This window comes from Parus major, chromosome 1 (genome assembly GCF_001522545.3).
Source record: "Parus major isolate Abel chromosome 1, Parus_major1.1, whole genome shotgun sequence".
NCBI lineage: Eukaryota > Metazoa > Chordata > Aves > Passeriformes > Paridae > Parus > Parus major.
The window spans coordinates 31,019,307-31,046,073 of NC_031768.1; the positions used below are offsets into that span (position 1 = coordinate 31,019,307).

Genomic DNA, 26,767 nt, shown 5'->3' on the forward strand with positions numbered 1-26,767 from the left:
AATAATTATTTTCTACCAGATACTTCAGTATTTTTGGAGATGATAGATCTACTTTTTCACCTAATTTTTATTTCTTTATGGGAGGAGGAAACTAACTTCCCTATTTTCTCAGCCTCTATTTTTTTACTGGTATTGAATCAACTTTTCTTTGAACTTTCTTAAATTTTCAAAAGTTTCTTTGAAACTTTTTGGTTTCTTAAAAAGACCCACACTCGTATACTTCCAAAATATTTATATATATATACAGTCATACTAAACATTAATGTAGTAGTTTAATTTCCTAAATTTTAGTAATTTCTTTTAAAACTTCAGAAACAGAGTACTGATTATATTACAATTTACATCATTTTCCTTAATGCATTTATCAGTCTTTCAAAATCAGTTTTAAATTAGATAATTTAGTTAATTTCTGATTAAAATAGCAATCTGTATAAAGTGGATATTTTTAACTGCACTATATCCATCTTTGAGCAACAGAAGAACTGATTAAATTCTTACAAAGTCTCTGTTTTGATAAGTATGTTTCAAGATGCCACATTTTTAACATAAGGGTTTTTTGATTTTCAGCCCCCCCAGATAATTTTGGCTGAAGTCGAGCTTCACTGTAAAATTCCCATCCATACTGTATCCTTCAACTGTGATGATATAGAAGCCAATAAATTTTTGTATGAACTATCTACTAAAACAGAGGGACGGTTTCATTATTACAACATTTATTTGAGTGATCCTGATACTACAGAGTTTATTGTTGTGAGTATCTGTACATAAATATATTTGCTTGTTAATGCTACTTTGAAGAGCCACCTGACTTGCATTAATGTGATTTCATATTACAGTAGATTACTAAAAAAGAGAGGCCCAATCCTAGTCAGATTTGACATGATAGGAAAGCAATAATATGATTATTTTGCTTGTGAAATTTTTCTAGACCGCAACAAAAAAGGCTAAATGTAATGCAAAGTACATTTATAGTGCTACTGTTGCAAATTCATTCTCCCTCTCCTGATGCTCCAGCCTTGAAAACTAAAACCTAAAAGTACGTGTAGACCAAATCAGCTCTGGAAGAAACATGTGATTTCTGCTGTTTCAGAAATAAGTTACTGTTTCAAATGAAAATATGGTTTCTATCCTCTTAATAAATAAGAGAATGCAGTGCTGAATTGGAATAATAATGATTCAATGGATTTTGTTATAAGTTTGTTCTTCAGTAGCTGCTTGTGAGAGATCTATGAGGAGGAAGATGACTAGAATAGCAGTCATCTATCAACTGTGATGAAGCAGCTCAACAATCCCCAATAGGAAATTTCTGAATAAACTAACAGAAACACCCATTTGAAATGTATTCTTGCGTTTAATTAAAATTAACACTCAGTGAATCAATTGTATAGATTTCAGAAATGGTGGTAGTTGAACCATGAGAACAAGCAGTAACAAGACAGTACTGGGAAATTTGAACTTCACAGACCAATTAGAAAAATGCCAGTGTACTGGGTAATTTCAATGATTCTGCTGTTGTGGACTGTGTGACACTGCTCATGTTGGAAAAATGAGGGCCAGAGTCTGTCTTGTACATCTCCAGACTTGGAGAGGGGAGCCTGTGGCCCTGTGGGAGCTGTAAAAGGATCATCATTGGAATTGGCTTTGTTTCCTCCTCTAGCCTAAGTGATTCCTAGTCAATTCCAATGTTCACTTGAAGAGTATGCTTTTTAATTCCCTGGGCCTGGGACAGTATGTGATACAGCTGAGATTTGTAGGCTACCCCTTGAAATGTACGTAACTTGTATTTTATTTATTTGCATACTTATTTTCTTGCTTGCTTGAAATGAGTGGAGCTAGTGACCTCATTACCTTATGCAGAAATACAGCTGCTCATATCTCAAGGGGTAACTGGCTAATTAGGGAATGCTTGCCATTTTCCTAGAAAGGAGGAATAATTTGAAAGGCTATAATGCCAAGCACAAGAGCCTACCTGAAAAAGTATACAAAATTTGGAAGCTGTCCTGAATCATTATTCAGAAATATTATCAGAACTTGCATCATTTCACTTCAGAAATGAAACACATTTTGGAGTAATTGTACTAAATAGTTTGATTTTCCTTTTGTTAGAATAAAGACATACAGCTTTTGAAAAGAGAAATTGCTCAAGGAGAGAAGGATCTAGAGAAAGTGAAGACCTTTCATGAGAAAAGTCTGATGATGAATTCTTGTAATGAAGAAAATTATCCAGAGAACAAGTATGTCCTCATTCTGTTATTATATTGTTAATAGGTGGGAACTATTTCTTACATTTCTTCTTTTTAAAGAAATGGTTGCTTTCATACTCTCTCATTGTTTTTTTAACAGCCAAGGTAATGGAAAAGAGAAATCTGGAAAAATTTACTAATACTGTGATGCCTGAAACAAAATTCTCAAATATACCAATGGTCTCAACATATTATGAATAATTAAAGGAAAGAGGGGAAATTATTTTTTTGTCTCCAAGACATGGAAAAATTGATCCCTCTGACCTAGAGAATTCATGAAAAATCATTGTCACATAAGTAGAGCTGGCTTCATACCTCATGACTAAATGGCTGCCCATTGCGATATGCTGATTGAAACATAAATTATGTACAGATATACTTGTGTATTTATTGGTGCAGTGATAGTAAAAGCCATAAAAAAATGCATTAAAATAAATCAGATTTTTAAGACAGAAATCTACTTAAAACCGTAAAGGAATGAAAATAAATTAAAAATTATTAAAAGTGGACAGAGATGTGTTTCATCTGTGGAAAGGCAGGTAGATGTCCAGTATGAAAATATTTTCAAGTCTTTATTTCAGAATTTGCATATTTTATTTTTTATTAATGCTGGGACATAGAATATATATATGTGCACATGTATGTATGTGGCAGATATTTTCATTGATGATGATAGTTACTTAGCTCTGGGATTCAAAGTAGCTATTACAGAGCATTCTGTTTTTATTAAAAATATATGAGGTCATTACCTTAAAAGTAATGAACATCTTTTAAATAAACTAAAAAATTGCATTTAAATAATTAAAAAACCTAAGAATATTTTATCTTACTTTGAACTCTCCTTTGAAATGCCTATTAGTATAACAGAAAAATATTTTGCACTGTTCGAAGCATTTGAAATCGGTGTTTAAATTGCCAGAAAACTTCAGTTTATTGGTTTTTAAACTGGTGTTATATTTTTGCAGTAATTTCTCTTTGTCACTTAGAAGCAGTAATCACAAGCATATACACAGTGTCCCTGTATCTAAACACATTCTTCTCTTAGGAGTAGGCCATGCTGTGCTTCAGAAGAACCATCAGTGCCACCACATGAGCAAACCAGGCAAAGCACTGCTGCCAATCCAGCCCGAAGAAAGAAAGCATTATACGCAGGTAAGACTCAAATGAGCTGTAATTGTCAGCAGAATTCATTTAGTAACTTGAAGAGATTCTGATGCAAATAGCAAAAATCATCCCTTGTTTTGGGAACAAATTAAGTGTTTGCTGACTTAAGTAATGACAATTTTGAAAATCTGAACTTCCCTTCATGTCTACTTTTCAGCCATCCTACTCATTTGGCCGAAACAGACAAATGTCTGCTCATTTGTGCTTTGTTGCAGGCCCTTGCATGAAAAAGTAGCTATTTTAGCAGAACATTTTGAAAGCTCTGTAAACAGTTTTTTAACAGTAGATATTAAACCCTAATCTCTTTTTATTCTAAGTAAGTACATAATTTGCAAGAATGAAGAGGTGCTCTATATTGTACCAATTACAGCATTACTTACAATAGTATTTCCCCTTACTACACCCAAAATACTACATTTCTCCTGGAAGTGTTCTTTATATGCAGTCTGATACTAAATTTACCCAGCTGAAGTAAAATAAAGCCTCATCTTTGGGGAAAATACATAGTACAACTTAGTGTTGAAGTAGTTTTCTGTTTGAGGTATTGTGCAGGGAGTCCCTTAAAAACTGAATGCCACAGAGGAACTCGGAAATCCGAGTTCAAAAATCCGAGCTCAAATACATACCTAAAGGTATGTATTTGAGCTGTAAGTTAGCTCTTCCTTTCTTTCCCTTTCAGCAACTACAGATCAAACAAAGACAAGTCTGCTGCAAATCCTGAACTGTGGTGTGAAATCCAGGGAAGAAAGCCCAGAGGAAGGAGTGTCTCCAGAGGAAAAGAGTTGTTCTGTCAAGAAGGGTGTGAAATGTACAACTATTTTCAAAGGCAAGTTGACAGAACATGAACCTCTGACTGGGGCAGATAATAACATTTCTCATGTTACATTTGTAACTAATGGTACCTCTTTTAAGCAAAACTCTGCAGATCTGTAGTACAAAGTACTGAAACTCAACAGAGATGCAGAGTTGGACATGAAGTTGGATGTTGCAACAGTGTCCTTACAGCTGTGGCCAGACTCCTGCCAGTTCCCAAACTAGCTGTTTACAACTGGGTTTTCACTGGGGCTCACAAATGTGTCCAGATATTATTAATTTCTTTCAGTAATTAGTCCAAGTCTGAACTTTATAATAAATCCTCTAAGTCATTCTAAAACCTTACCTGTGACACTTGAAGATTTGTGACTTTTTTACATTTCAGCACCTTATGTTTATTTTTTTTATATATCTTTTATAGAGATTTTTATAGTGGTGTACCTTAAATTAGCTGCTACTGGCCATCTCATTAGTGGTACTACTTGGTATCATATTTTGACTTGGGAAATAAGCTAATTAATCTTTGGTCTTCATCAAAAATAAATAAACTGAAACAAATTTTCCTATTTTATAAATTTCCTCACAGGCTGATTAGTGCTCACTAGGTATTTGGTAACACTGTTAGTATTGATCAAGTGTCACAAAGGTGAGGAAAACTAATTCTCACTGATTAATTTAGCAACTGAAATGTTGTACAGTCACTGTGCAAAAATGGTGCTAATATATGGCAATTAATTTATGCATACTTCTGTGCGCACAAAACCTCTAACAACAAAATGCAAATGTTTTCTCTTAGATCTGAAAATGCAGAATGTGAAAAGAGCATCTAAAAGGTATGTGTATGTATATATAAATGCATAACAGAAAGTATAGTTTACATATTTTCTTCAGTCATTTCAGACCTTTCAAATGTATTTCTACCTTGTGCTACATATCACAGTCTCTCTTTTCTAGCTCTCTAGGTATCTCTTCAGCTCTTTGGTTAAAGACCCATGGCTTGGCTGCTAGGCGACTCACCATCATGGATGCCTTAGCTCCTGCAACTGTCCCTCAGAGTACAAAATACATCCCAGTTCTGGACAAGCATGTAGGTTCTAAAGTATTTGATAAGGTAAAACTCCTATGCTGTTTGAAAGCTAGAACAAAACTTGATAGTGTTTTCAAAAGGATTTTAAAAACTAATTTCTATAAATGTCACAATAACATTTTCTGGTACTGTAGATTGTTGATGTGCACTAAATTATCATGCATATCTGAATGTTCATTCATGCATCAGTAAGAAGATAAAACTGATAGTTAATAGTATGTCTTGCATTCTTTACTCTGAAGTTCTTTCACAGTTGCCACCTGGTGTCAGTGTGCAGCCATTGGGTGTTTGGCAATTTCTTGAGCACCGCAGCCTCCATTGATACTTACTAATTCACTGGAGGATGTATTTAATTTCATAAAATCATCTGGAAAAAGATGCTGGTGCACATTTTGTGGATTTGTGCATTCTTAACTTTTACATGTGACTGCTAACTAAGATCTTTTGAAAATGATTGTCATTCAGTAATTAAAATTAAATTTTGCAAGGTGCAAGTAAGACAGTTGTAAGATTATGTAAAATTTATGGGGAGTTTTGTATCATAAAGTTCAAATTGCCATTCCACTTATAGGAAATCCATTTCATGGCAAGTTGCTCTAATTTTTCTTGTGTGATGCATCCTACAAAAGTCCGATGAATATGCTGCTGCTCATTTCAATTAATAAAACTGTTTATTTAAACAATACTCAAAGAAAAAGCTAAACAACTCTTTTTTAATAATATAGAAAGAACAAGGGATTTGTAATAGAATGTGGTATAAGCTAAGTAAAAGATTTATAGCAAATGTACACAATTTTACATTCTAAAATATTCATGCTTGTTTTTTAAATTTAAGAATGGGAATTTTTCCTAAAGCATGTAGACTGTAGAAGAAAAACTAGTTCCTCTCTTTGGTAAAACCAAGATCTGTAAGGATTTTTTTTTTAAGTATGATTTTTTAAAAATGTAATTAAAAGATGTCTTTTTATATGAGAATATTTTAAAAGGTACATTTTAACATTTCAGATGTAAAATAGCCATTTTTCAAAAAAATTCAGACATCCAATAGCTACAAAACTCTGCAAAACAATCTACTGTAAATGTCAAACAAAAGATATTGTGAATTTCACAAAACTCTTATATCTCATTTGTGAGCAGTCACTCCTTTTTCCATCTTCTTCTGAATATATATGAGGTCCTCTTTCTTCCATGTTTCTCAGTGAACAGCCCTCTGAGTCCTTTACAGAAAACCTTTGCAAAAAACAAAGCAGTCTGTAAAACAGACTGTCTGTCTTTGAAAACAGTCTAAACTATGATTCAGCAAGTAATGAGTACAAGTAGTTTTTAACAGCAATTCACAGGAACTCCTGGTAGTCTAGTTCAGGCAGGACTGAATTAAGTTCAGTGTTATTTGAATGAACAGGTGCTGTAAGAATCAAAGAGTGATCCATGGGCTTTCTTTAGACTCAGGGATGTAAAGGCAAAATAAGAATTTTTGTAATTTCTTCATACCTATTAGTCTTCATTAGTTGTAATCAGACACTGAGTTTCTCAGGCAGTAGAGAATTATTGTTCTATATGTAGGGGAATGGATTTTTCTGTATCTGAAGCTGAGTATAGAACACAAAAAGACGGTTGAGGCTTGCACACAAGGTGAAAGCAGAATTTCTGAGCGACAAAACCACTTCACCTCAAGCTTCATGCCTTCAGATTGAGTAAATAGGGTGAGACTAGATAGTGAGTTTGAGTAGACTTTAAGGATCTAGATTGTTCCAGCACTTCATAAGATTTCATTGAAGATAATAAATGTACAAATCATTTTTCACTGTTCCTTCTGAGATCTTAGTTTTCCTGGCGTGGAATGCAGACATCCTTGTTTGCTTTTCAGGGGATAGTATAATTTTTATTTTTGGCCTTTGCCAGCAGTGATGATGGAATAAATATGAACGGAGATGCAGCAAGAAGAAGGTTTCCATGACAACTGTTCATTAACAAAAGGCTGACCTGTTGTTTTCAGTTCTATGTGATCTGTCAGTTTCACCTGAGTTATTTCAAAGACGTTAATTTAATAAACTACCCATCCAGGTTCATATTCAGAAAAGAAATAATGGCTTGGGAGCTTGTCTTGATTATGCTATGGTAATTCTGGGAGAAACCTTCCCTGTAGAATCATGTAAATATATGTTACAGTTTGGGGCATCTAAGTACAGGTTTGCAAGTCATGGAGTTTTGACTCAGTGCTTTGCTCAAAGGAATCAGATTCAGTGAACAAAACCATCTTTCTTTGGTCTAAAATAAGAAAAAATTTACCAGGTTATTGTGCTTTGGTTTTGTCTTTAAGTTTTTGAAATTTGGGGTTTGAAATAAAAGTTTTGAAACAATTTAATTATTTTAGTGTGAAAGTCAAAGTATTTAATTTAGAAAATTAAAAGACATTTTGGCAGTAAAAGAATTTATCTGTGATTTCTGTCAGCTGAATCTGTCATATTTCACTTGACTTCGTGAGCAGTTTTCATTGTTCTCAAAGTATGCATACTATTTCAAGTTTAGTATTTGCTGAGAATACATTCCATTCTGCTTTTTGTCTTCAAAAGTATAATAATGTGTTTATGTTTGTCTACCCCTTCTATTCTATACAAAGTATTTTATAAACTGTATTAAATATTCATGTTGCAAATTATGCTGTTTGTACTTGAAATTACTCTTAGGATTTGTAAGGCAGTGTAGCTGTGAGTTCCTGCATGGTGAAGCCCTGCTGAACTTCTGTTATCTTGGTTTGAATAACACCATAGACAATAATCATGGCATTACAGAACTTGAGGAGGGGTCATCACTTCCCTGCCTGTCAGCTTTCAAACTTCACCTGGAAATGACAAGTAGCCAGATATCACTTCTTAGAATTATGGGCAGAGATTAACCTCATCTGTCTCCAGCAAGATACTTTCACTGACATGTTCCCATTGTCTTTAGCTTTTAAGTGATTTTAAGATTAATTTCATATCAAGAGTTTTGATGTGGTCTGGCACTGATGTGACACATATTTATTAATCAGAGAGATGATGTCCTTGGAAAGAGAGGGTGATACAAAGTCACACCACTACTCCTAAAAAAAATGTTGCAATTTGCTATCCAGCTATGCTGAGTTGATTCAAACACAAATAAAGCATCACTGAAAATTTTCTCAATTAAATAATACTCTTTATTGCTCTTTTTTCTGATTGTTTGTCTAATTCCCCCAACAGGGGTTTTAGTTTAATGTAAACTGAAACTCATCCATGTTTTTCTCATTTATATCCTGATCTCAGACAGACACTTGGAGAAGATTTCCACTCAATCATATGAGCTGAAGACAGTTTTGGGGATAGTAACATTCTCTTTCTTCTCCAGTTCTTATTTGGATTTTTTTTGTTTTGTTTGTTTGTTTACATTCAGCATCAGGACATTGATAAGTGAAACAGCTTTTCTTCTATGAACTGCTGGTAATTTAAGAGGCTAAAAGATGGTGGGACTTTGGACTGAGAGTTTGGAAGGCATCTTTCCTCATCTTTTGCCATCCATTTCTGCCCTTCTCTCTGCCTTTTGAAGATCTACTCGCAGTTGTATTTGTTTTTATTTTGCAATGAAAAAAAAAAAGTTGTCTTTTGTAGGTATTGTATTGGGAGATTTGAAAAATATTGAAGCTCCTGATTCTATGAACCTGATTAAGTTCCTAAGAAATCAAGACAAGTTTTGGGGACCAATGTCCGCCTTGCTAGCTCTTTGGTGATCAGTGTGATGGTGAGAACTATCTCTCTACAGCTTTACTGCTCTAATTCCTTACAAAATAAAGTCATCCAGAGTAAGAGCATTAAATACATTTAAATATCTGCTCTCACACCTGTATGCTAGAATTAGATACGAGAAAGTATGAGAGTGTTTTAAGGCAATAAAACCTGGAATATGGTCATGCACTAGACACGTTTCCTTCTAACTTACATTATTAGAGTGAGTTGTTTGACAGTACTGATTCAGTTAGGATTACATAGTAGTTAGAAATCTTAATTTGTAACTTCAGCATAATGTTGTATAATTGTAGAAGAGCTGGCTGGAAACTGTCTTAATTCTGACCTTTGTGGTGCTTAGATTTTTCTTTCTTCAGCTTCCAGTGTTCCTTCTGGCTGTTCTGAGCCTTGGCATTCAGTCATTCAAAAATTTGTGACATAAATGATATTCGTGTCTTTTATTGTATAATAGATGTTACCATTGGCCCATGTTAGCAGTGACAAGAAGGGGATTGCACTAATTAATCCTTGGGCAATGAATCTTGATGCCTATAAAGAGAAGCTGGAACAAGCAATTAAATCCTATGAGAGGCAAGTCTACTCACCAGAAATTTATCATGGTTGCAATCATATTTTGGTTTTTTTTGTCAGGTCCTTGGTATTTCCTCACACTTACTTTGCTCAATACTGATAATTTTTCATGTTGATACACTTTAATCCACCATCAACATATAGGAGAAATTTTATTTTCTTAAAAAACAAAGAAAAAAAGCTGGATGTAAAAACAGACAATAGGCAAGGAGATAAATAACATGTTGCTCATATTATGTTTGTTCAGTGAAAAAAGCAAAGTTCTTTTACTTTTTGGGAGCAAACCTAAAACCCTGATGAAAATTCATCCCTCAGGAAGAATTGTCCATAATCATACAATGCTAGCCAGAATTTTAACTTAAAATTAAGCTCCAATATCCATAGACTGACACTTAAATTAAGGATCTGCTTTTTGCTGCCAGCTCTTTATCACCCAACTATGCATGCAAGAATATAACTGAGGCACCAATAAGAAACTGAAAATTTAAATTTGCTGGTTTGTTGTTTTTTTTTGAGAGGCATATGTGTTGTACTTTTTAATTAAACATTAGTAAAAGCACATCAGAAGAGGAAAAAATCATTAGATCTCTAAGATACTTCTTTTCATGATCCAACTTTGTGCAATTTTTTGAAAAAATGCAATTACTTGACTATGGTGTAATTTAGTAATAATATGAGAGCTTTGACAGATATATTTTAATGAATATTTTTATATTTATATAAATGTATTCTAATAACATTTACAAATGTAATTATTTTATATGACCAAAATCCCCTTGATGACAAGTGCTTAGTCCTTGTTTTTTGATTAATTCCACAGGGGTCTTTAAGGTTTGAGATTATTTTCCTTAGTAGCTATATGATTATACCAGTTCTTTCTAAAGCATGTTATAGCTTTCTTTTTCAATCCTATTGTCCTATATAGATATTTTGTGATAAAATTAAGAATTCTGATTTGAAAATGCTGCTTGCTATGTCTAGTGTTAATGGAGTTCAGTGAATAAAAGTCTCATTTTTTTTTGTTCTGTCACTGAGACAACGCTTGTTATCAGGCTGATGAAAAATTCATAGAAATTGATTTGTCACTCATTTTAATAGAAAGTTCAGGTGATGTATTTGTGATGGTGAATTCTGAAAAAAATTCAAGTTTTTCAGTGCTGTGCCGTGCCACTGAATATTTTACATTTACTGACTTTGATTTTAAGGGAAAATAAATTTTCTGGTTTAGCTCTGATAGCATTTCCACAATCTCCCTAAAACTTTGGTGATCAGGATTACCATTTACTTCTATTTACCAGCAGAGATCAATGAATCAGTGTATTTACATTAATAGGATTGAGTTCCTACTTCCATAAAAAAGAGGTATAAAAGACAAATCTGCCTGGAGAGCCTTATAATAGACAGTGTAAGAGAGATCTCTTTGCTTTTCCTCTACATGTGAAACACCAAGCCAGTCAAATAGTTTTTGCTCTAGATGTCACAGCCCTTTTCTAGTAACTAAATTTCCAAAAGTTTCAGTTCTGCTTTGTAAGTAGTGTAAATTTATTCTGACATATGTAGATGAAACAATACTTCAGGGCATCCAGATTTCAAGCACAGAAGCAAAGTATTCTCTCCATATGCAGATTGAGTTTAGCATCAGATTTAGAGGGAGAAAAGAGATGATGGCAGAATTTTTGTGGTCTGACAAAAAGAATATACAGTATAAAAGGAGAAAAACATTGAAAGCTTCATAATATGTATGATTTTGTATAGCCAGAAGCTTTTATAACCAACTTAGTCATGAGTGTGCAGATTTAGGATGAAATAGGTATTGGAGCATATATGTATATTGGGAATGAACTATGTAGTTTGTATTCTAAAAATGCTGGGATTTAGTTTCTGGTAGACAAAATTAATCATCAAGGATTTAGTATTCAGAATCTGTTGTTAATGTGCTTTTTTTGTACATGCACCAGTAAATCTGGCAAGTCTGCTTATAGTCAATCAGGTTACAATCTGAATTTTTCCTAGCAATGAATTTGTTCTCATATCCAAAGGAAAATTGTAATCTGTAATTCTAGAATTACAGTAATTAGGATCATCAGTAAAGGTTTATTTCTGTAGCTGAAATGAAGTAATTGAGTGATGGCTTGTATGGGATGCTAACAGAGAAAACCATAAGCTAGATGATCTTATAAGAGTTTAAAATTTATGTCTTAAAAAGCAAAAGCAGAAATTTTAGTTGTGCTTTTAAAAGATCTCAGAACTGCATTGCTTTGGGATAATCACTTCTGTTTTCCTGTCAGTGATTTTTCTTCATAGCCAGAGTTTAATTAATTAGAAACCTGAATTGCACAGCAGAGGGATAATCTTAGCAGAAAAAAATAGAAATTAGCATTACTATATTCAAACTACATTTTCTGAAAAGGTTTAATTGGAGGAACTGTGCAGCTTAACAGGCATTTAATCAGTTTTGTTATTTGATTTAACTTGCTGGTGCTGAAGACAACCATCCATAGAAAATTCTGGCAGGAAGCAGAAGTGATTGCCATTAAACCTTCTATGACCCTGAAAGAGTCATGCTGTTATTTGATGGAAGATACTGTTTTCCCATCTTCTTTTGCAGTTGATAATTTCATAGCTGAACGATAAGGATACAGTTTGATGATGCAGTGTGCTTGGAATACAAATCAGTATAGATATCTTAAGAAACTGTGTTTATTTGCTAGTTTTGAGATGATCAGCTGCACAAGGAACTGCATTCCCTCAAAAACTGCTTTGCTTTCTTTAATAGGCGCCTGAACCTAGTTATTTGGAGAGCGCTATCTCAGGAGGAAAGAGACAAGTAAGCTATCACTTTTAAAAAGCTAACACTTTTCTAATGTACCTGTGAAGGGCTGGTTGTAAATATTTGGTAGTCTTTTATCACTACTTCTATAACCAACTGGTTTAATTTTCAAACATTTCATAAATATACCTTGCTTTCAAAAATGTATATATGATATGGAGTAATATCAAATTCTGGACCTCCTTTTTGTGGTGCATATAATTTTCAAAGGAAAGGACTTGTATTCCATTTGAATATTGCTTCTCTATCCTTAATCAGCGTCAAGTGCAGGGCCTTGGGAGGGCAGCATGTCATTGCTTTTGACATCGAAGTAAATCTCTCATCCTGTAAAGAGTTCTCTAGTGGCTGATCTGTTAAGGTGTAGTAAGCACCTTAAAAGCATGTGTTGGAACTGTATATCACTCTGGAAGTTTGTACTGTGTTAACTAGCCTATATTTGTATATTGATTTAGAAAATTAATTGCTGTATAAACATCAGTGAAGTTAACATCTGTTTGTGCCAGAGAATAAAGCAAGGAACAATTAATGAAAACTTAATGGGCCTGAAATAGTTCACAGAAAATGGGGGATGAAAACTAGAATGCTTTTATGAATACATAAGCTAATGAGAAAAAACTCTACAGTTCTGTCATTAATAAGGAGAACTAAAACCTCATTCTGGTGCAGAGAGGAAATGAAGACTCTTAAACAAAACAGCATGTAATAAAAAAAAAGGAAATAGGTGTCTTTTGATAGACAGTGAGTTGTGGAATATAGAAATTTGACAGGTTGTCATCCAAAATGTTTAATTATTGATAACATATGGCCAGTTATGCATGTAATGAAAAAGATGTCATAGCAGTTACACAGTCTATTGCTTGAGGAGCATATTAATCATTAATATTGGTGCCTAGATATTAAAATATTTGATAGATTTTTCAGAAATTATGGCTCAACGACTTGAATTTCTCTGTAGCTGTCTTTCCATAAGATATAGTTATACCAAACGTGATTGTTCGACCGAACACAGCAGTATCTGGATGTAATGCAAGAACTTGTAGCATACAGAAGTTAAACTGGGCAAATCTGATTCTTTATTCTACCTCCACAATTTATGACTCTATCTGTAAAGCACCGATGTAACTAAATTTTTTTTCCTACTTGTGGTTATTTCTTTAAATATATATATATTTTTAAGATTCAAAGAGGATGGGCCAATACAGTATAAACAGCATAAAGAAGCTTTGCTGGAGGCTTTAGAGAATTTGGGATGGCCAGTTTCCTATGAAGATGTAAAATTGTTAGAAGATGAGATATTGACAGCATTAACATATATACAACAAGCCTCTGATCTTCAGGAAGCTGTCAAAAAGGAAACTGAGAAAAGCTCAGAATCACGCATAAGCAACAATAAAAAGGTAATACATGGGAAGGGATTTTTTTCCCCCTAGATAATCCTCTTCACTGTGTACCTCTGGAATATTTTTTTTCCGTGAACATAGATGATAAAGTAGACATGTAGCATCATGCTAAATAAAATGGGTGGAGGAAAGAAGGAAGTTAAAAACAGAGCAAGCTTTCAAATACTTTTTTAAAATATTGGGGAAGTAGAAATTCTGAAGCTTCAGAGAGAGCCACAGAAATTGAGCCTCTTAGAAATAAATCACAACCAAGGATCTTTATCTCCACTGCAATGATAGCAGGAAAGAGAAAGAACAGATATATTAAAGACATATTTAGATACAAAATTTGTGGTTGGGTTTAAATCTGATAAACAGGACTAAAAAGATCTTGTAATATTGGAGTAATTCACTGTAATCTTCCATGGTACATTTCTTGTAAAAGAAAATATAGAGAGAAGAGGAGGGATTCAACTTCATTTTTGTACACTAAAATTTAAATGTCCCTAAAATGTGGGTAGACATGAACTGGTGGGCAATATCACAGCATTCTGAACTGAGTCAGTGGTATCTGCAGCTCATTCTGAAGTGGACACGTATTTTTGGCTAGGCAGAGAGGCTTTTTTCTCTCTCCATTTCTTTAATATATTAGTCTAGCATTAATACATTAGTCTCAATACTCTGAAAGTACGACTGAAGTTAGTGTTTCTGTATATATGTGTGTGTGTGTTTTCTGTAGGTTTGAGTTTTTCAATTCCTTTAAGACTGCACATTTGAAAACATTTTAATGTCTTCAAAATACAGATGATCTTGATTCCTTTCACATAGTTTGAAAATACTACATTGCTGTTACAGCTATTTTGATTACTGATTTACCTATGCCATATAATGAATGTCCCAATACAAGAGCAGAAGAAACATGTTTATGTTTCATTTGTTGAGTTTAATTTTACTGTTGCCTTGAAACAACCAGTGTGTGCTCTCAGACATGATGTGATTAACATTGTGCAATCACTTATCCTGAGTCAACCTGCTTTAGGAGTCTAATCAGAGTAGCATCTTCAGTAATTGCTAATCTGCAACTGAAAGGCTTCAAGAGTGAGAGGCAGAAATGCAGATGTAATTAGAATTCTGTTTATGTGGTAGAAAAACAGTGGGAAAAAATGAAGAAAAATGAGGAGCCTTTTAAAAGTGTTGTTGAAGGTTTTGCCAACTGTGATGTCTGCCCACAAAATGGGTATAGAGGAATAAGCTGCCAACTGAAATACATACAGGAAGGAAATAGCGCTGATATGGCACTGACTGAAAATTGTCATTGTGACATCATAGAAAAATCACAATTATCCCGAAACTCTACTCAAAAAAGCAGGCTTTTAAGTTTCCTGATGATTTTTTCACTAAATTAAAAAAAAAAAAACCCAAAAACAACGCTTAGTTTTTTAGGTCTTTCTCTTTAGGCTCTTTCATAAAAATGGGCTACGTCCACACAGAACGGGCTTGTTCCCATTGGCACCCAGAGAAGTGGTGGTTGCTTGACTCTAGAGGTGTCAGGATTATAAAAACCCAAAGTTTGAACCAAGGTACATGGAGATCTTGGGTATTCTTTGTGTCTGTTCTCACTTATAGTAGGAAAGTGCAAAGACTGTTCTTTTTGAAAGGGAATTAAAAATGTTGCAGCTATTGGAAGGAGTAAACAAAGTCTCCTTCACCGATTGTGGTTTAATGCATTGTCTTCAACAGAAGCAGAGTGAAACATGGTAAAAATCCCTGAGAATCAGATGGGGCTCTTTTGTAATAAAAATACTGAATGCCAGAAATGGCCACTCTAACAGTGTCTTGGTCAATCTTGCTGAACACCTAAAAGCTGTGTGAGAAAAAAGAAAGATGGATTTGAATTTAGACAGTGTTTCTGAGCCACCTGGATTCTGCACGACTCAGAATGCTCATTGTGGATGCTTGTGTTGTCTTTAGTATTTGGATTAATGTGGAGTGCTGGAAGTTGCCCAAGTTATTAGTCAAGCATTACAAATCAGTTGATAATAAATATTCAGTAGCAGCTGTCCTTTTGGAGCCTGAGGAATTAAGTAAATGCATTACCCAAATACTTTTTTTTTGTTTGTAGAACTGTAGGTCTGCTCTCAAATCAGCCTTTGTTGAGTTATACTTTAAGCAGTCAGTTAAGCAGTGTGGAGGGCCTTTGGTTTAGTCTGAGTTTGAAAATCCAAACTGTTGATATAATTAATATTCTGTTGGAATAAAGAATAAGCTAGAAAAATCCCATGTATCTCCAGTTTAAAATATCTCCTTGCCTTTTTTGTGTGTTTTGCTTATTTTTAGGACTCTTTTTCTAGGGTCATTTGTGATTTTTGAGAGGGAGTTTGAAAAAAAGAGATTGTGATAATTTTTGTGAAACTGAGAACAAACAATTTAGCCAAGTTTATTAATATATTTTCCATCATTATTCACTATTAGGGGAAATCAAGTATCAAATCAAATAAGTTTTTTAGGGAAAAAAATGTCATCAGAAAAAGAAGCAAGCCATACACATCCTAACAAGCAGGGGTTTTATTAAGAGTCTGTGAGTTATGGTAGTTTTTCAGAACAATGGTAGATCTGTGGAAAAGTTTGAGATTTCAAGTGGCATATTTTTATGATTCTGAAAAACCATATATGAGATGGATGCCTGCAAATTGTTCATGAGGTAGACTAGTAAATATTTTAAAAATTAATGGTCAAACTGATTTATTTAATTGTGAAAATAAATTCCACAATTTTCATTTAGTGGTGAAACTGATTTATTCTAAGAATGTTTTGCATTTGCTTGTAATTTATATTTAGGAACACTATTGTGAAAAGAATGGCAAAAATAATTTGTGTATGAAAAACCCAAAGTAGTGGGGCAGAATAATGCACAGTGGCAGGTCTGGAAGATGTGGTGTAATATTTTGCTAAACTGGAATGTTTTAAAATGGTTGAAAGTGTCAATTCAATTTTGAATTTATAGTTTGGAAATAAACTTTTTTTCCCAGACACTTGAAGATTTGTTTGAACATTTTTTGATTTCTTTTTTTTTTTTAATGATTCATCCCATACAATGAGGTACCTCTAATGCAAATCAGATTACTTTGAAAATTCTCCATCTAGACAAAAGAAATGTGTAGAGGAAATTTTCTTATTGTGAAAAAAGAAGTGATTTTTCTTTACTTCATACTTTAATATGAGTTGTGCAACTTCGTAAATTTTTTTGTAGGAAAATGGTAGCCAGATCTAATAATTCATCAAGGTAAATTTCTGCATGAACACATGAAAATATAGGTATTGTTATGAACTTACACAACAGAATTTTATAGAAAATTCTTACATGAGTACTTCCTGTACTTAAAACAATTCTGAAGGTTTAAAGTATTTCCAGTTTACTGTGGATTCTGTATGGATCTCATAGCATTACATTGCCTCAATTTTTAAATAATTTCAAATAACAGATTAAGGCTGACTGCATTAGCTGTTGTAGACAAATAACTGTGTCAAATTACAGGGACTTGAAGAAGAAAGTGAGAAGCTGAAATCTAAGACAAGTAAAAAATGTCAGATATTTGTGACTCACAAAAACCAAAAAGTAATTGCAAGATCAGATGTCACAGGATTTTATTATCCAGGTATATATTTTTGTCCACATTTTCAATATTATGTAGGTTTTCTTTAATACTGATAAAATATAAGTTATGGTCATAATTTACTTCTTTCTTAATGGCATTTAATATTACATGTGTATATTCATGGAAAATTAATATCTATTTTGTATGTGCATATATATACATTTGTAAGAAGACATTAATTTTGTGCAGTTGGAGAGCAATATGTTTGTCTATGAAAAGTATGGAAGGAAATAGTAAGCCAAGCTTTTGAATGTGTCCAAAAAGATCACTAAATGCTACTGACTTTTTGTTGAATTTTAAGCTAGAATGATTAGTAGGTAAAACTGATTTCTGTTATTTCTTAAGGAAAATATTCCCTGTGTATATGTGTCTATCTTTGTGTTACCTTTAGTTGTTTGGTTTGGATTTTTTTCAATTACATATTTTTATCTGTGGTAGTAGTTTTATTATATTAACCGTCAGTTTTATTATGTTACCCTGATCAGCTTACAAATTTCAAACCTGTGCTTGAAAAAGACTTCATTTTCTTTTTATAGCATTATTAAGAATGGTTAGTAAGGCAGGATTTTTTAGGTACAAATATCTCCATTGCCCTAGCACAGCTTATGGTAGCTAAATGAAAATGAAGAATTTATGGTGCAGACATGTTTGACCTCAGATGTGTGACAGCCTATAGGATTTTTTTACAAAATAAATTTCACAAGGGGTGAAAGAAAAATAATTTGAATATTTTATTCTGTTGTTTTTCAGGTACTGTGATAAAGAATATCAGTTCTACCTGTGCACTTGTTGTCTTCAGCAATGGGGAGAGCTGTGATGTCCCTGTCAAGTTCATTATACCTGTGGGAGGTGCTATGCCATGCCCACATCTGCAGGTGAAAAACTGTAATTTTTCATGATTGCAAATATGAATTTTATATTTTGTTTATTTGCTCAGACATAGAATAAATTACAGATTTTAAAAAAATATTTTAAATACATTTATTTATTTTAAAGAAGTTCTTCATTATAGTAATATTGTGCTATTTCAGCATGAAGTGTTTCATTTGTTTGAAGCTTGTTTTCATTGTAATTCTATTCCTTTGTCTATTAAAATTGTGTTCTAAATTAATCTATATTGTTTTCTTTATAAAACATTAATATTTCCTTAGCCATAGAAGAAAGGTGAGCTATTTTTTAGTAGAGTTATTGTTTCCTAGCACATAGATTATAAATGTAAGAGAGCCTTTTATACTTGGTGTGATTTACAGCATGTTTTAACCATTTGGTTTCCACAAAATGTTTTAAATCCAGCAAATAACCATATACTGAGGCAAATAACAATAATAAAAAGATATAATCCCCGTTCCATTTCTGTTTTTCTTTAAAATTAATCAGCTAACTATCTGTAATCACAGCTCGGTTTTTTTGGTGATTATTTTACACACCAGAAAGGTGATGGTTGCATAGAGAATACAGTATGGATCCATCTGTTTTGAATAGAAGAAACATGTTTATAATTGCATTGCTACATATAAAACTAAAGACATGCTTTTTTTTCAGTTTGAGTTTAAGGCAAATTCTGATATGGTAGCTCCTAATAATTCTGTAAATTCTGTATCCAACTCTAGAGACCTTCAAAATTTGATATAAAATTGTGACTTCTGCATTAATTTTAAAAACGGTTTTGGATAAATCAGTTACATCTGGAATTATCAAAAATTCCTGAGGTTAGTTTAAAAGGTTGCTGAAAGCCTTTAAGTTTGCACAGAATCCAAGGGAATGAAGTTTGTAAGAGTTTCCTCATTCAGTTCAGCTTGCTAGCTATGCCCAGGTACATTTAATAGAGCTTGGACCTTTATTTTTGTGTTTTCTCCCCAATTCAGTGGAAATTGCATGATCAGAACACACAAGGACCAAGTTCTTCTTTTCTTTCAATGGTCCATATTAAATCATGGGAACATGATAGAATGATGATTCATGTAAAAATACCTTAGTAGTTACACTTTATATCTTGTAAATCTCACAAATCACATGGTTCTTGCATTGGTGCTTTCCTGTTGTGCAGGTTGGAGACTATGTGTTTGCCAGAACTGGAACACAGGCAGAAAATGAATATTATGTACCTGCCATTGTCATAGCAACACCAGATAGGATGAAACCAGGTGACAAACTCTACACAATACTGATGTTCAACAACAGGAAGGTAAGTAAACCTAGAAGTTGATACCAGTCTGGTGATTTTACCATTATTCTGATTTTGAAGAGGCAGATAGAATTTACCAGGCTAATGAGCTCCCTGTCCCAATCTGAGTCTCCAGATAACCAGAGTAAATCAGATTTCAGAGTGCAATGAACAGCTCATGTAATAAACCTGAGCAAAGAAATTCTGTAGGATAATTTATTCTTAAATCATACTCTGTTCTTTCTTCTTGAATACATTTGGTGGCTTTCACAAGTTCCATGCTTCTAAAATAAGAAACATAGGAAGTTTTAACACTTTAAGTATAGTCTGAAGTTAATTCCATTATGTTTGTTTGGTTTGTTTTTTGTTTGTAAGCCATTGTGATAATTTTACTGCATTTTTCATAGTGTGCATTAAAGAAAATTTACTTTGTACTTGACACTTTTATATTAATTATCTTCATTAGAGGCTGATTACAGTTACACTTAAACAGTTGAGTTTTTATGAATATGTATCTTCATTGCTTTTGGGATTTCAGTTTAAATTGATTGTGTTATTGCATGTTGATTGTGTTATTGCAGGAACACTGTATAAGAAGCCAGCTCATTAAAATCAGCCAAACCAAGTATGCCTATTCATGTCAGTACATAAGAGCAGTACAGACAGTGGATTATGAGATGTGAGTATGTTTGAACCTAAAAATACAAAATTTTTAAAATTTGAATCCTAAATATTGCACTTGGAGTTCAGCTATGCTCTCAGGTTTCCATACATAGTACTCTAACTGCAGCTATTGTGAACCGGCTTACTCTACATATGCAACTAAATTAATGTGAGAATTTATTGCCCTATTTTCATTCTGGAAGCATTGGTGGGATGTGATGGTTTGAAGCTTAGTCCCAGGAAGTTTTTAAGGGGATTGCTGAAAGGGGAGATGGAGTTTCTGTTTGTTGTAGACCTTATTTTCCTTTTAAGATACTTACTGTTTTGTAAAGCTGCACATTAAATTGCAAATTTTTTCTAAGATACTTGCTCATCTTCTGGGCTTAAATCTGGAGAATGATGGAGAGAGAGTGTGTAAGATGAGTATGAGCCCCCACTTAAGTTCTGCAGAATTAATGTGCATCAAGATATGAAGTGTGCACTGAAAATGCAGTAGTTCCAAGTATTTATGGACTGCATTTTCATCTTGTATTAAATTCTAGTTTAATCCAGTTGAAATTGTGACACCCTTCAGACCACTATCAAGCTCAGACAACCTTAGGATGGACAATAAGATCAAAATAATCATCTAGGGATATTTCTCCAGAATACATTCCCAACCTACAATAATTTTGGATTTAAAAATTCTGTGAAGCAGAATTGGAGTCCCTGTATTGAACAGCCTTGATAAAATTTTCTTCCATGAATTTATGCAGTTACTTTTTTTGAAACCATGTAAAACTTCTTCCCAGGGAGAGTTGCACAGTTTCACATTTTGTGTGAGAAAACATAATTTTGTTTTGAATCTTCCATTTGCTTTGACATCCACAGAAGTAAGGATTTCCTGTTCTGTGTAGTATGAGCACTGCTGCAAAAGAATAGTACAATCTCCATCATGGGAAGTCTATTTCCAAGTGGAAACATGAACAGGACAAATTACAGAATCACAGAACTAGCTTGGTTGGAAAAGACTTTTGAGATCATCAAGTCCAACCTATCACCCAACACCGCCTTGTCAACCAAACCATGGCACTGAGTTCCACCTCCAGTCTTTTCTTAAATGCTTCCAGCAATGGTGACTCCACCACCTCCCTGGACAGCCCATTCTAATGCCCAATCCCTCTTTCTGTGAAGAACTTCTTCCTAATGTCCTACCTAAACCTTTTCCCGCTGCAGCTTGAGGCTGTGTGCTCTTGTCTTGTTGCTGGTTACCTCTGAGAAGAGACCAATCCCCACCTGGCTACACTTTCCTTTCTGGCAGCTGTAGAGAAAAAATAATTCCACCATTAAGAGCAATTTTAGATCACAGAATCATGGGATGGGTCAAATTGGAAGGAGCCACAGTGGTCATCTGGTCTGACCTCCCTGCTCAAGCAGGGTCATCCCAGAGCACATGGCACAGGATTGTATCCAAATGGTTGGGTATCTCCAGTGAGGAGACTGCACACTCTGGGAAACCTGCTCCAGTGCTTGGTCACTCACAGATGTTCTTAAATTTCATTGAAATGTTCTAATATGATTATCAACATTAAAGATTTTATCTAAAAATTATGGGTGAGGGCACCAGTTGTGGGCTGATCTGTGGACTTACTGAGAATGATGGAGTCAAAAGCAACTGAGATTCAAGTCCTGTGATTCCCACATATTTTGTTGTAGTGATCCCAGTACAGTTTGAAACTCAGCCTTATGCCAGCTTGCAGCCACAGCACACAAACAAATGAATACCCTCTCTTTACTGAGCAGAATTCTCAATCTGGTAATACATCCATGCTTTTTCCCAGGCCACATCACTGATATGACAGTAGCCTCTTCTCACCAAAAAGCAATACCATGGTGTCCTTAATACATACAACCAGCTGAAAAGAGGCAGGTATATTACTGGTCTCACTTCCAGCAAAATCAGCAGAAGTCTTTCCCTTCCACTGAGTTGGATTGTATTCTAAATGAGGTGCCATATTAAGAAAAGATGTGATTAATTGCATAAGCAGTAAGAATAGTGTCCATTCTACATGCTTTGTTTCATGAGTGAGTGCTTTTGTACAAATATTAATTCTCCAAAGAGAAATTATTAGCAAGCTGACTAGCCATTTTTATATACAAATGAGGAGAAAATTGAGTTATGCACTGGCAAACAGAGGAATTCTTTGGAGAATTAACTGAAATGAATGCACTAAATGGAGTTTCCATTAGAACCCCTACTTTTATGAGGGCATGGAAATGTGCTTTCCAATGAAACTTGTTATTTTTTATATTTCTAAAATAATTCCCTACCACTTGTGTCCTACTTAGAGGGGGACACTGCAGCATATTGCTCATGGGTATTCACAAATCTAATGAGAAAGTGCTGACATTGTCAATATGAACAATGCAAAAGCATAATTTAATTGGAAAATAATCAAAAAGTCTGAATGCAAAATGATATAAGAACCTCAAAAAGAGACAAACCCTTTGTGCTAAGTGCTGGAATAGTAAGGGAAAAAAAATTAAAAAGCATGTCACAGATTCCTGTGTTAACAGGAAGTCCTCAGTGCCCATAGATGTATTACAATGGCTTGGCTAACTCCAGCTCTGAGTTCTTTGGGATTGTCTTTAAATGTTTTTGTAGTGTGTGTTAGGGGTTATGCTTAATTGACTATTGCTTATGATTTTAGTATGAAACATTAGCATCTGTTTGGGGCATTTTCCTGCCATCACAGTGGAAAGAAATAATTATGGCAGAACAAGCACTCTGCAAATGTAGCTAACAAATTCCATATGCAAAGTAAAAACACTGTGTGATCTGGACCCACACAGAAAAAGGATCCTTTTTGCCCACATCCTTCCTGGAGTCATAAGAGGCGGATAAGATTAAGGGCCAGAGCCCTGTTTTAGTTGATCCTTCACTTATTCTATAAGTGAAAGGGAAACTGAATTGTAGGACATTTATAGCTCTGTCAAATGGTCAAGAGTTCGGTAAGTCCTTCTCTTGTCAGTACTGTGAGATGTGGAAGAAGGTGAAATCTGTCTTGTAAAAGAGGCTTCATGAGATATGTGCTTGTATCTTTGTGGATTTCCTTTTCTGTTTTTCCAGCATGGATGGTGACACTACAAAGCCCTGCCCTTGCCCACCTGTGGAAGTTGAAGGAGGAGAAAAAGCAAAGAAAAGTATTTTGAAAGAAAAGAGAGGAAAAAAGAAAAATAAGAGGACAACAGTAGACAAAAGGCCTCCCAGGGAGACAATGTCAGACTTTGATAATCTTTTGACTCCAGAAGTGAAGTTAAACAGAGAGGAAGAAATTCATTGTCTAGCAACAAGGAAGAAGTTAGAGGTAAAGATGTAGCTCTGGAAAGGTATAAGTATTAGGAATTAAGCATTTGTGACGGGCCTTTAGCTATTTCCCACACAAAGAACAGGTTTCTGCATTTCTGAGTGTTAGCCAAGTTAGCTTTCCCATGTCCTGTATGATGAAATTCTTTCACCTCCTTTAGAAACTGTTCTTGACACTTTCCCAGCATGTGTTTTCACAGTAACAGCAAAAAATGAATAAAGCGTGTTCCAGCATATGCCACCTTAATTTCCCTAACGGCTGTGGTAGCAGTGAGGATGCAGTAACACCAAATATAATACCTGCTTGTAAGCAGAGTATATATTCCAGTCCCTCTACTGTTTTTCCTTTGTTAGATTAAAGTTATGTCTGTATTGCAGGTATTAAATTATTGCACCTGTAGCTCAGTGCTTAAGAGGTTAAATTGCTTCTGGTGTATGAGGTGGCTCAGTTAAAGCTGACAGCAGTACCTATACTCCCTGTCACTCTGGAGCAGAGACTGGACTAGTGTGGGCCTGCCATTACATGTCAGTCAGCTCTTCATTTTCAAGGTCCTACTGTGAGTGGAAAGATAACAGGGATTTTAGCCACACTTGCTAGGTGTACCTCCTTGTACCATTTAAAATATGTTTTCAACATCCTCATTATTTATTTGCTTCCAGAAGTGATGTGTTATAAATTCACTCAATCATCATGTTTTCAATCAATTTGATTTGGCTCATCTGAATGTTCCTTCAGTGTTCTCAGTCATCCTTTAAAGATGGACTGCGAATTCCATTTACATTGCTTATAGTGGGTATTATAGAGCCCATTATATAATGGGCATTTTAAGAGTGGCCTGATCAGAATTATAAGAGAGCAGAGGTGTTGGGCTTGTCCAGTAAGAAACCATGATTTCCAAAGGTGAGGCTACATCACTGGAAATGCTCAGTTATCCCAGATGCCTTCCTCTTGGACATTTTGAGATGCAGATGCTGAGGAAATGTGAAATAATCCTAATGTGATCAGCAGGTCCTGTAAATTATTCCCTGCAGCTTGGAGGAAAGATTACACGAGAGCAGTGGTTATCTATGCATTTTAATCCTGCCTAGACTTAGCAAATAATCTCACAGTGTTCTAATAATGTTTCAATGTTGTAAGCAGGTCAAACATGCTGAAGAAAGTACCTTGTCTTCTTCTTGTGACACTATAAATGTTGAATATGGGCTTTTTTCCCCTAAAATTTATTTAAATTTATATTTCCTTCTGTGTTTTGTCAGAAAGGGAAAAGTCAGAGCTGATAAAGATGTTAAGTAACACTATTTGGTCATCCTCACATGGTTTCATTAGATACCTCTTTATCCAACCTCTCTAAGTGACTGTGTATTTATCCTCTTTGGGTTTAGATAGTTGTCCCATTTTCATACCATGCAAATGTTTCACAGCACTCTGTGTATATCATTTTCTAAGTTATATCAAATGTGCTACCTGCCCTCTGATATACACATCTCTTTGAACTGTGTTAATGCTGGATTTCATTTTAAAGATGAAGAGAATAAAGAAAACAAATTTGCCTGGCATTTTGTTTTTTCCTTCTGCTCAACTTCCAGTCAAGTATGAACTATTAGTTTACACATACTTCTTGGCAGTTCAATATGTGTTGAGCACCAGATCTGTGAGATTCCCCTATGCAGGTTAACACTTTTCCTTAGAAGTTGTCATATTTGATTACATTCATGTGGGTAGGTGTTAAATAACATGGATGAGAAGTTGGAAAGCCCTGCCATTCTAATGAATTATTCAGTTAGTCTCTGTGGACAGGTATTAAAAATATCAGGTATATAACAATGGACTTTCCCTTCATGGAGTTTTTGTAGCGCTGAAATAAGGCTGGATATTCAAGTCAAGAGCCTAAACTGCACAAGTGAGGTGCAACAGCCTGTTGTCCTCTTCAGACCCCTGTATCACTCTGAAGTCTCAAATATTGCCTTTCATATGCCAGACACACCAATGTTCATCAAAATGATCCTTTTCCAGGTTTTCCTAGTAGTTGCTTTCATTAGTTTGTTATTTCTGGATTGTTTGTAACAAAGGCAGATTTTTTAAAACATTCAGCATCTCAGAGAAATGTTTTGAATAGCTGTAATAATAACAAGTTTTGTAGTTAAATATCTTTTACAGGGACAAGGTTAAGCTTTTTTTTTAGATTTCTAAAAGCAGTCTGTTCAACTGGGTTTATCTGACAGATGTATATTCCTCCTACATATTCTTTTCCTTCTAATATCAAATACCTAAATAATTTGAATATCATTTCACTTCTGAAAAAGCTCAATAGTCCTGCTCTGTTTGACTGAAGTAAAGGAATTTTCTTCATATTTATATAAATGTTTTTGCTATGTATGTATGTATGTTTCTAATGCATTAAAGCATTTAATGCCAACAGTGTTTCTTGCATTTCTTTTACAAGGGTTTTTGTCACTTCTTATGTCCAGATACATATGTATATGCACACACATACACATGTACATACATACATACATACATACATACATATTATGTTTAGTAATCTGACTGGGCTAATGTTTTCTAACTATTTCATGTGTTAATCAACACTTCTGCGTATGTTTCTGCTGCCTTCATGTGTACATTCATAGGTTATATGAGGAATAAGTTCTCCTAAACTTGAATGAGCATTGCCATATTCCAAGATGGAATTCTGTGCTTCCCAAGTTAATGTGGATTCAGCTGCATGGCTCTTATATAGGTGGTTTATGAAGCCTTGTTTCCCATAAAGCCTTATATTTCCACAGAGCTGTGGGCCCTATATGAATTAAGGGAATTTGGACTGTCTGTGGCTTGGTTTATGCTCAGCTAAAATATTTCTGATTGTTAAGAATAATCAACTGCCCATTCCTGTTGGTCCCACTTGCGGAAACAGCATAAACAGAAGTGAATAAAGATTAAATAATTGTGTTAGTTGTTTAGCATATATTAGCTTAATTATTGTGTTGAAGTGAATTCTGCTTTATTGCTTCCAGAACTTCTGTATTTGAAACATTATTATTTTGATGTGTATGCTAGCCGCTCTTACTGTGTTAGTTAGCTCTGTGTGTT

General features: G+C 34.3%; 1 protein-coding gene across 1 annotated transcript in view; it reads left to right on the forward strand.

Moving 5' to 3' along the window:
* VWA3B (von Willebrand factor A domain containing 3B) overlaps positions 1–26,093 on the forward strand; it is a 56,984-nt gene extending 30,891 nt beyond the window's left edge. The window contains 15 exon segments of the mRNA XM_033513584.1: positions 568–750; positions 2,107–2,234; positions 3,289–3,395; positions 4,087–4,286; positions 5,031–5,053; positions 5,175–5,331; positions 9,520–9,638; positions 12,415–12,465; positions 13,646–13,865; positions 17,383–17,503; positions 18,254–18,378; positions 19,551–19,688; positions 20,249–20,346; positions 23,440–23,609; positions 23,612–26,093. Of these exon segments, the coding sequence (XP_033369475.1) occupies positions 568–750; positions 2,107–2,234; positions 3,289–3,395; positions 4,087–4,286; positions 5,031–5,053; positions 5,175–5,331; positions 9,520–9,638; positions 12,415–12,465; positions 13,646–13,865; positions 17,383–17,503; positions 18,254–18,378; positions 19,551–19,688; positions 20,249–20,346; positions 23,440–23,609; positions 23,612–23,712 (1,941 nt within the window). The 3' untranslated portion in view covers positions 23,713–26,093.
* The last annotated feature ends 674 nt before the right edge of the window (positions 26,094–26,767 follow it).